The 11,699-nt window shown below is 37.8% G+C and overlaps 1 protein-coding gene across 4 annotated transcripts in view; it reads right to left on the bottom strand.

The window, feature by feature from the left end:
• Nucleotides 1–6,134: 6,134 nt before the first annotated feature.
• GABA-B-R2 (gamma-aminobutyric acid type B receptor subunit 2) overlaps nt 6,135–11,699 on the bottom strand; it is a 162,239-nt gene continuing 156,674 nt past the window's right edge. For all 4 annotated transcript variants that reach the window (XM_065483636.1, XM_065483638.1, XM_065483639.1 and 1 more), the window contains 2 exons: nt 10,858–11,429; nt 6,135–9,107 (listed from right to left, as the gene is read on the bottom strand). In XM_065483636.1, the coding sequence (XP_065339708.1) occupies nt 8,689–9,107; nt 10,858–11,429 (991 nt within the window). In that variant the 3' untranslated portion in view covers nt 6,135–8,688. The remainder of the gene's footprint in view (nt 9,108–10,857; nt 11,430–11,699) is intronic.

Below are 11,699 nucleotides of genomic sequence, written 5' to 3'. Positions count from 1 at the left end.
ACATTGGCACAGAACTTGGATTTAACCTTCAAGTAATTTCAAGCTTTTTATATTATGTGTGTATTTTTAGAGTAGAAATTAAATAAAACGCACAAGAGGTACAAATTACATTAAATTTATCAAGTTTAGCTCTCTAAATTTTTCAATTCGTCTTCCCTCCAATAAAGTAGCGTATCGTGTGCTATTTTAATCAATAAATGTTTTTGCCAGTCTGTGATTCTGTGATTACCAAAGGCAAATGATTGGAGATGCGTATAAAGAAAGCACACTTTGTGCTGGAGGCGGTGCGGTGCGGTACAGTCGCGGCAGAGCTTTGTAGTGAAAAACAGAAAGTTCGACACATATTATTTTCGCCGTCGTCGAACGCAGAGAAAGAGGGAGTTGAATATAAAAAATGAAAAAGAGAACCAACCGGTCGCCGAAATAAGCACCAAAGTTGAGAAGACAGAAAACTCTTTTTCCACCCGCCTGATATATTTTTATGCGAGGAAAAAGTCGACGCGAGTTCTCCACTTTTTCTCTCTTTCCTTCTCCGCGGCGCATTTTACAATTTTGAAGGGTCATAACTCAATAATAAATTTTCCTCGACGATTTTTTCCTCCCCGGCTTCCACATCCCATTCGGCGAATACACACACATTTTTATACGTGTATATTTGTATGTATCCAAGCCTCTCGGCTTCATTTTTTATACTTTGCAGTTCGAGGGAGGGACCACGCGCGCAGCTCTGGCTGGGGGTAGTTTTTAGGGGGCGCTTTCTGGCGCCACCTCTCAGAGCAATCACTCACTCCGTCTGCTTCCTCCTCCGCCCAGACACCTGCGACAGCTACAATCCAACTCGACGAACTAAAATCTGTCGACTGCTGCGCTAGCTAGCTGCTGCAAAATTTCACCCATCACAACTCGCGTAGAGGGCTGTAAAAACTTGTCCTCTTCTTCACTAGCGCTTGCGAATAATATCCGGACGGCGCACAGACTTGTTTTCTTTTCCACATGAGAAGGATCAAAATCACTGCCTGAAAAATTTATTACTTTGAAAAGATCTTAAAATAAAATAAGAAAAAAATTATTCAGCTATCGTTTAATCTATAAATAGCTAATTGAATTTCAAATCTATAAAATCAAATAAATATCATACAGCCTTAAAAAGGTCTTTAGGTTTGGTTACAAGATATCTTTTCATTTTTAATGTTAACTTTTCGGTGAAATTATAGAATTCCTGATGTAGAGCACGTGTGCAGCGTTGGAATGTTTACGATTGAATAATTTATGCAGATTGTAAGAAATGGCCCAAAAATTTAAAAATAATTTAAAATATAATTTTTGTAAAAGAGGATTTTAACTACTTAATTATAGTACCAAAAACTCACAAATTCAGTGTTTTTTTCTTAATGTTTTTTATTATTATTTTAAAATGAACTCCTAATTGTTTCAGCTACATCAGAAATTAAATACCCAAGCAGGAATTTAGATGAAAATTAAACATTTATGCAATGGTTTCTCTCTGCTCTGCGCAGATATTGATTGACAATGGGTGGCTGATGAAATTTTAATGAGAAAATTTCCAGCGTATAGCCACCCAAATGCAGCAAAGTTCCCGTACACTTGAGTCCTTCTTAAACGATTTTATTGATCAGTTTTCTTAATTTAAATTTGTTCAAGTTGATCTCCTGACTATTCACACAATGGAATTGCTGCAATATGCTTTTTTGAAAAGCAAACAACGTGTTTAAATTGATCATGCAAGACAAAAAATTTTCAAATTAATCAGCGGGGTCCAGATGTGCGATAAAATTGGTTCGCACTGCGCAGATCCAAGATGGCGTCTGAATGTGGGAATGAAAAAGCTCTCTTTGGATTTCCATACGAGTGTCAAAAGTTTGTTTTTACGATCCAAATTATACGTCACAATATTGACGAAAACTTGCGGTTCTTTTCGCGCCTTTTCACGTGACCGTTTTTCGCGCCATACTCCACCGGACGCCATATCTCCGCGTCGCACGAATCTGGCCCCCGTTTAAATTAATCATTTAATAAAATTTTATTTTTTTTAATGCCAGGTAACATTTTAACTCACAACAAATTAGTCTAAGCTTTAAAACAGTTTTATAATGGTTTAGACTTGAGGTTTTTCAACTTATAACAAATAAAATTAGAGAAAAATGCATTCAAAGATATGATTTATAAATTGTTGCCAAACAAATCTTGAATAATTGTATTTTAGCTAAAAGTAGTGACTTAAAGTTAGTCAAACGCATAGAAAAAATCAGTCGCTCAGAATATATTAAATTCCCAACCCCTTACTTATAATTTAGTTTTACGCTTCATATCCACGGCCTTGTCATTATTTGTCAAAAAGTCCCTATAAGCCTTTTCCGAGAACTTATCGACTCTCTGTTACTATTTCCTTGTTGTCCAGTCCATAGTTTCCGTAACAAGATCCTCTCGGTTGGCTGCGTCTCTGTCGAAAATAAACGTAGGCCACGCATGCTTCAATTATTACGGCTTAAAGTGCTGTGGACAATATAAAAAGGGCGTAAAGTTTTAATCAAGCGTTAATTGCAGCTGCCCTTTTTAGTGGCGGCCGATAATAAAGGCCCGGGACATACAGCCAAACTCGCCGACGCACATAAATAAATACACAAAACGCGCGCGGCTCTACTTTTCGCCGGCGTATAAATAGCGAAATGACAGGCCGAAAATTCCGCCAGCTTCTCGTCACACTGCTATTGCACTTTGCAACTTTGATCTGTTTCTTTTTTGATGCGAGATCAGCGCCGCGTGTTTGTCCACTTTGAGTGTCTCCGACTAAGCAATCCATTTTTGTGGCTGGGATATAAAAATATTTAACGACGCCAGTGTCGTAATTAAGAGACTCTGTTTAATGGACTTCGGCCTTTATTCGCCAATAAAGTGTTGAGGGTGGTGCTGGGCGCGCCGCAAATACACATAAGGAGCCAAAATGCTAGATGGGCGGGCGCACGCCCACGCACGAAATTCGCCGCGGGACAAAATTTTCCGTGTCAACGTCAAAGTTTATGAAAGCAATTGCCTTTCTTATAAATTTAAGTATTGTTTTAATACTTCCCGGAATTCTTACGAAAGTTATTCCTTGGCAGAAGTTAATCTTTGTTTTGTTAAGAAATTAAGTCTTGGAAATAGTCATTAGTAGAAAAATGATTGCTTATTTTTTCTCTCTCTGCTTATGCCTCGAATAAACCGATGATTGAATCCTGTTCATCTGAAAATTGAAGGAAAAAGTGTAAAAATTTCAAAATCTATTATTCCTTTATAATTTAAAAATCGCTCCCTTTAGTGCAATTCTAGATAAAAGAACTTATTAAAATTAGTTTTAATCCGATATACCCGAAGTAAACTAAATTTTGTTTTTGCTGTTTGTGTTTTAAAAACTAAACGCATAAATATTCATGAATTTACAAAGAAATAATTTTTTTTAAATATTCTTAAGAGAATTTCACATATATTTGTATGATTAAATTTTTAAACTGATATGAATTACAGGCTGACTTATTATTGATACAAAAGTGCAGTGTCACCAAAACTCAAACAAAACACGATAAATCGATTTTTCATGAAAATCATTAAGTTTTCTCTTTTGATAAAAATACTGAAAAGCATTTTATATTAGATATTTTACACTAGGCACTAGCATTTTCCATTTATAGTGGAATGATACAGGGCAACAATTGAAAATTATTCGAATTGTTGGATGCCATAAACAATTTATCGATAAACAATTTGTTCAACTGTTTGCATTAGTAAAAAGGACCTCCCTACAGTAAAAATTCAAATTTTGCCAATTTTCTCCAAAATGTACAGTGCTTGAACATATTTTCTTGGCATATTCCGATTCCTCTCGTCGAGATCTGTCCAATTGTGTTTGCCACTTATTGGGGAAAATCTTGGTTTTGAAATTAAATCGGATTTCAAGTAAGGAGACAGCCATTACCATTTGAAAAGCACGCTAACTTTTCAGCCAATTTTCTCGAAAAATTACAGCGCTTCTTAGGTCAATTTAAGCTTTAACTGAATCCTAAAGGGACGAGTTTATGCATTGGCAACAAGCATTTTCCAGGCTTTTGCAGTGCCATTTCTCTTTAATTCTCGTAAACTCTATGATTTAATGCAAAATAGTGGATTAATGTAGAAAAATGTACATTAAAATCAAACTCCTTGTTCTTCACAGTTGGCTCCTAAAAGAAATCTAGGGAATATTATTTTTTTCTCTGCAAGAGGTCATTTCAAAGGGTTAGTTTTTGCTCTACCTCATTATTTCCTACTTAAAATTGAGTTTTTTTTCTTTTTCATTTGAAGAAATAATTAAAATGCAAATTTGTTTTACAAAATACTGTTCTAGGAAAAGAAACAAACAAACAAATTGTCCTTTAATAATCTTTTTCCACATCAAGGCTTTGACTTTTTGGAAACTTCCCCTCGGCTCGCGTCCAAAGTCACGCATTTTGGTGGCGCCTGCAAAATTCGGGCTAGGCGTCCCGCCGGGCGAGTGATTACGGCCGGTTGCCTATTTTCGAGCCTTAATTCCATTGTGTCGTTGGCGTAACACAAATTTCCTCCACTCGGCTTCCTCAAAAGCGGCTCTCCTATTCACAAAATAATCGGCCGCCTTCTCGGAAGCACTTAAAAATTAACCGCAGCGCACGTTGGCCCCGCTCGCGGCCAGTTCAAATTCGGCGTTGGGTGAGTGAGTGAGCCGATCGATGAAAAAGAAATTATTTTTTATTCAAAGGGCCACTTGAAAAGTGGCTCCAGCCGCGCCGCGCTGCGCTGAACTGGCCGGCGGCTGGTAATGGTCATGTGGGTTTGTTTGCCGGCACGGAATATCCTCGTTATTGAAATATTCACAAGAACAGCAATAAAATAAAAATCCCCTTCTTTGAACGCCAGATCGATTTCAAATTTATAGTTTCGTTAATTCGCCCCTGGAAATAGCCTCAAACACACACGTTTGACATGTATGCATCGACTTTGCTTTGTTAAATATTCTTACTGTGCTGCTTTTGTGGAGGAACTACACTCTTTTATTCGTAGTAGAGCGCAAATTGAACGCGAAACGGTTATTGCCTTCATTAATCTATTCGTTTTGACGTTCAATGTTCAATAGCAAAGGACTAATATAAAAATGTAGGAACTTTTTACAGCGAATTTGATGTCCAATTGATTTAAAGAAGGCTGTGAATTTTATATAATTGAATATATTTTCCTAAAAGCTTCCAGTTGTCTTTGGCATGCACTACGTTTTTTCTTTAATAAGAAAATATTGACTATATGAAAAACACAGGTATTTCTATGACCCAATTTTTTTCGTAGCCTTGCTTCCAAAATGAAACGGGCTTACGCGATTGATTTCCATACCTGTTTTTTAGTCTTTTAGTTATTTATTTAAAGAGGAATGGTACTGCAAAGGCCTGGAATTTGTGCCAATGCATAAACTCATCCCCTAGGTTTTAGTTAAAGCCTAAATTGACCTAAGAAGCACTGTAATTTTTTTAGAAAATCGGCTTTTCAAATGGTAATGACTGTCTCCTTACTTGAAATCCGATTTAATTTCAAAATCAAGAGTTTCCCCAATAAGTGACATGCACCTTTGAACAGATCTCGACGAGAGGAATCGAAAAATGCCAAGAAAATATGTTCAAGCACTGTACATTTTGGAATTAATTTTGAATTTTTAGTGTAGGAAGGTCCTTTTTTATTATTGCAAATTGTTGAACAAATTGTTTATGGCATCCAAAAATTCAAATAATTTTCAATTGTTGCCCTGTATCAAGTAAAAATTCAGCTTTTTTAGTGCAAAAGATGCAAAGGTTGGAACCTTTAAAATTGTGAAGAGCGTGAGTTTAAGCGTCATGAATTTGCAGTTGCATAATAACACTAAAAACCTGTCAAAAATAAATTCCACGAGGGAGAAATTTAAATTCATAATTGTCTTTAACAAAGAATCAGCTCTAATTCAAACTAATAGTTATACCGTACATAACTAAAGGAGGTAAACAAGAAAAAAATTAAAACTTTGAAACTGTTAAGGAAATTTAACTCTTCAGAACAATTTTTACTGTTGTGTGTGTTTGTGTTCAAAATGAAACAGTTCTCTATTGCAGATTTTGTGTTTATTAATAAAAAGTCTCTTTGCACACGCGCATTCAGGCTCACTGGAGATTTCGTGTCTACAATTAAGTACAGAACAGCCGATTAACAATTAATCTCCAACTCTTGATCACATCATGCAAATTCTGTTTACGCACCTTCGCATATATGCTTCACCGCGACAGTAAAAACGGTGAGTCTCAAGGAGAAAGAAAAACGGCTCCGAATCGAATCGAGAGATCATCGCAATCAACAGACATTTATATAATATATATGAGAATCCGCTAAACACTGATCGATTTTCAAAATCTCAACATAGGCCTCTCACAGTTTCAACGTGTTTGTTTTGTTTTGTGTGTCTTTTTTAACGAGTTTATTCTCCTTCTCTCCGCACCCGCGCACCATTTTAATTGTAATTAGTAGTTTTGTTTTTAGTTTAATTTAACGGCATAGGCCCAACAACACAGAGTTTACAAAGAAAGCGCCAGAGCCTTCACACACTGGCCAAATTGGCAGTTCTTATGCGCAAATTGCGTTTTAGAATTACGACTAGTGAGTGAGTGAGTGAGTGAGTGCTTTTGTAATTGACTTCTGCAACAGTATAGCGTTTCTAGTGTTTAGTGCGCAAAAATGTAAGCAAATGTCACTTTGAAAAATAGGAACTAGTAAGCCTGATCTGAAAGAATGCGTATTTATTTCAAATAAGGGGCGAAATGCAGCTCGGTCCGGGAACCGAATTGCAGTTTTCACTGATATGTCTGCATTGGAAAAAATCACGAAATTTTACAGTTAAAAATTGATCGTGTACATTTTATTTCGCAAAAAACTCGATGGGCTCAATATCGATTTTTTTTCCTTTGGCCAGCGTATGAGGCGTTTGAAGACGCGCACACTTGAATCTCTTATTTGATGTCCTGTAATGGTAAACCGCACAGACAGAGCACTCTCCTTTTAAGAAACTTCTCCACGGTAGAGTCAATTTTAGTGAGAAAAGAAACACGTTCACCGTTTTGATTGAGACGTCGGTGATAAACGTTTCTTTTTTTTTGTGTCCACTTGAGCAAAAACGGATGCTTCGCCGCCGCCGCGCGCAATTATTGAGCTGATCAACCAAGAGAGAAAAACACCTGAATTTTTCTTGAACAATTAACGCAACATCAATAATACATATCCAAAAAGTCTTTTTAACGCTGTGTGAACACCATATTAACCGCTAATATACACCATTTTGCACTAATTCCAGCACGCTGTCACTTAGTTAAATCACGTTTTTATCTTGTCGAATCGGACACTGCGGTCGACAAGCACGGGGGAGGGGACCGGGAATTTTGCGGGTATTCGGCAAACTTGATTAGTAGTCTTTCTTTTCACGCAAATCACATTACAATTTGATGCTTCTTGAACATTTCTGTGGCTGATCTAATAAAAATCTTTACTGTTTTATGCAAGAAAAATCATAACTCGAGATCACTTTTGCTGACAGTAAATTAAAAATGGTTCTCTTAATAATTAGTAAACGAAAGAACCGATTTTTAAAATAATGGAAATGCAATTTTAGTAAATTACGATAGTGACGAAACAAATAAAAAAATTGTCTTGTACCAAAGCCACTAACAAATGGTGCTTATCGCCTATTACTATTAATTTTGGGGCACTTCCAACCCATATTTTTAATTTAAAACTGCTTGTGTTAGTATTAAACGAAGTAATGTCCAATTAATTTGCTGTAAAAGTAAAACCTTTTTGACCTGCATTACGTAATAAAATAATTTGTTTTGTTTGATAAATTTTTCTTGGCATTTTTCCCGCGGAAGGATGAAATGAATTTTGTATCAGCACAGTTAAATGAGATCTTTTCGTGGCTAGAAACAGAACTCAAAACTCCCCAATAATATTGTAAATATAAACGGAGGCCCAATAAGCTAGTGGCTTTGAACTTTGAAGGATTTTACGCATGTAACTAATTTACTTTAAAATAATTTCTGCACAAGTCTCTATTCCCCAAAATCCTTATGTGATTAGCAGCTCCATAAATTGAAGCTTTCACGTTCAAAATATTTTTTTAAAATTTATTTGCACGATAGAACAAGCAGAAAATTTTGTTTAAGAGTTACTGCAGAGTTTTGATTCAAAATTAAGCAAATATCTGAAAATTACTTTTGTTGAAAAATTAAATTCACCACTTGCTAGAGCTTTGTCAATTGAAAATCCCCTTCAATGTAAAAAAAAATGATAAAATTGAGAAATTTTGTCAGTCAGAACAAACTGTAAGTATCTCGTTTTAACATATTTTTTTTGTCTCAAATCACTCAATGAGAAAATAAAATTAATTAAAATATCAGCCATCGAGAGATCGGAATTGACCGCAAAATCCTATCCAATCCAGCACAGAGTGCAACCCGTCGCGTCCTCATTCAGGGCTGGAGTCCGCGGCTCCCATGGACAACAACGAACAACAACAAGCAGGAGTCCGCGCAACTCTGCAGCAGCAGGTGGAGGGGAAAAAGCAGCTTCTTCGATTTGTTCAGGGGGCGAAAGGGAGGGTTTTTGTGTTTTGATTATCTAGAGGTACTCGACGATGTCGCACTTGATGGAGATGTTGGGGCAGGAGGCGATCGAGTATCCGCCGCGGGTGCGGTGCCGCTCGCTCAGCAGCTTCTGGAAGATGGGCAGGATGGCCAGGTTGTCGGCCAGGTCGGCCGCCGACATGTTGTTGTTGATGTGCTGCTTCTTGTTGGGCACGCGGCCCAGCGTCGCCGCGCCGTCCATGCTGACGTTCGGCGAGCTCTGCACCAAGCTGTACGCGGCCGCCGACTTGGTGCGTCCGCGACCCCCGGTCGATGTCGGCACGGCGGCCACCGCGTCCACGCCGCCGTTCGGGGCCGACGCCGCCGCCCGCAGCGACGACGACGAGCCACCGCGCGACCTCTCCGACACTGACCGCTGCATCGGCGACGAACTGTGTGGACTCTCCGGCTCATCTGAAAAAGGGAAACAATTTAGACTACTTGATTTTTAATTTCTAAAGAAAATCTTCATGTTCTATCATATTTGTTAGAGGTTTATTAATTAAAAAAAAACAATTTCTTCAACAGTGAATCGATTAGTTAAAAAAATTGGCAAGTATTCAAATAATTGGCATCTTTACTAATTCTTAGACCAGGAATTAAACACGATATATTTTTATCGATCGATTTAAAAATAAATTTATAGACCTGGAAATTCCTTTGGAAATTTAATTAAAAAAATTTCTAAAATGCGCCCAATGCGCCGAATTTTAGCCGATTTTTTCCAGTTTTAGAATTTTTTAGACGGTTTTCGCTGGATAAGAATTTTTAAGGTGTCGTTCAATGGGCTTTAAGTTGGATAATTTTTGCTCATATGACAGTCCAACGACAATATATTCATGGCCTCGCACAATTATTTTATTTTAAGTTATTAATAAGCGTAATGATGGTTTTCTCCATTATTTCTTAGCTTTCCTCTTGATTAGAATAATTAGTTAAACGCAATATATTATGCGTGAAACACTAAATCTATAATTACATATTTTTGCTGTTTCTCTCAAAGTCAATTTTCTTGTTGTACACTTTTGACTATGGTATTTTTCACAAGTCTAGTCACAGAAATTAGATCTACAATCGTTATTCAGTTCATAATGAAACGTTGTTTTACTGCAGAAAACATAGTGAGAGCCATGACAAGCAAATCTTGTAAAAATTTGTCTATCAAGACAATCTGGGCCACGCCAGTTCTCATTAATCATAGTTTTCAGTCAAAGAATTCGGCACAAATTAACAGTCTATTAATTTGGTTTCTTTGTTTCATAAAACTTTTAAACACATCGGTCTCTGGCGAGTTAAATCTATTTTTTAAGCCGCAGCTACATACAAATTTGAGTCTTTATTAGAACAGGCATGTAATTTCTTTTACCATCCGATTAATTGTCTGGACCAAAACTAATCATGATAATGGGACTGAATGGAGATTATTTTCCTTATTTAAAATACCTTGCATCATTTTCATTGAAATTTGTATAAATTAAATGCCAATGTGTGCGGGAAAACGAATAACGATCACCGTTATTTTTTTATAAAGGGTTTAGATTCATTTTTTGTTTAATGTAGATTTGAAAAATTAAATTTTGAAGAGTAAAAAATCGGAGAATATAATATATGACGCAGTACCCTTTGTTGCCCTTAATGAAAAATGCAGTATATTAATTAAAACGCCAAAAAAATCATTGCCACCAACATGGTGTTCTCTCTGAACACGACAGAAAGTAGAATTTTCTGCACTTTTGATATAAAAAAAACTAAGCCAATATTCATTTTTTAAAATGTTCTACAGATAAAATTACTGTTAGTCAAAAATTGTACTGTGCCGACCAAAGGTAAAAAAGATTTAATTCAATTTTGCATTTTTGTGCATCATTTCTCTTTTTTGTTGTGCAAGTTGGGGGAGAGGGGAAGCGTAGTCTTTATTATATAGAATCTCTAAAATGAAATCTAACACGTTTTCTTAAGATTAAAAAGTAAGAATCAAAACCAGAAATTATTTTCCAAAAAATTTTCTCACCATTCGGAAAATATTTAATCGTAACAAACTAAAGACTCTAGGTTTTGTTTTCCGCTGAACTCAACATTAATTAATTAATTAATTAAAATGTAAATTTCCTATCCATTTTTTTCCTGTAAAAAGTTAAGTGACTGGCATGCAAAACATTTATACCGAGCAGGACTTCTTCACTCCTGGAGACGTCGTGGTAGTGCGCCGGCTGGTGGTGCGCGTGATGGTGGTGGTGGTGATGATGGTGGTGGCCGTGGTGGTGGTGACCGTGCTCCTTTGCCGCGATGGCCGGCGCCGACGGCCGGCGGCCCTGGTGCGTGGGGGTGCGTGCTCCCGAGGAGGCCCTACGGCGCAGCGACGGTGGCGGGGTGGGCGGCTGCGGCGTCTTGTGCTTGGGGGTGGTGTGCTTGGGGGTGGGCGGCCGACGTCCGGTTGGCGGCGACTCGTCGTCGCCGGTGACGTCGCTGAAGGACACGCCCTTGCGGATGCTGGGCAGCGGCACCTCCTGGTCCGACTCGTCCATCTCGGGAACCGTCCGGTCGTCGTCGGACACGTCCGACTCGACGCCGCAGCTCTTCTCCGACGTGTGCCGCTCCTCGGGCGTCGACTCGATCGTCATCGAGGCCGTCGACGACATGAGCACGGCCGCCGGCGGCTCGCTCGTCGTCATCGTCATCGCCACAGTCTCTTTCGACGCCGAGATCGTCGGCAGCTTGTTGAAGTTCGTCCTTTTCCTTAAGGAAAATTAACATTATTATTTTAATTAAAATTATCTGGAACTAATAACGTCAGGATTTAAATTGGATTAGATTGGAGAATAATTATACGTAGTATCACGTTCATATAGATTTAATTGAAATTGCTGTGGTATATAATTCACCAGTTGCATAAACCCTAAGTGTTCAAAGCCGCCAACAGATGGCGCCACCGTAGACATTAGATTTTAAGGCACTTCCGCTGCGGTTTCAGACTCAATCTAGCTACTGTACATTCTTCAATTAATT

This window comes from Cloeon dipterum, chromosome 3, assembly GCF_949628265.1.
Source record: "Cloeon dipterum chromosome 3, ieCloDipt1.1, whole genome shotgun sequence".
In the NCBI taxonomy this organism is placed as follows: domain Eukaryota; kingdom Metazoa; phylum Arthropoda; class Insecta; order Ephemeroptera; family Baetidae; genus Cloeon; species Cloeon dipterum.
Note: the sequence above shows the minus strand (reverse complement) of the source record. Positions and strands in the feature narration are given on the sequence as shown.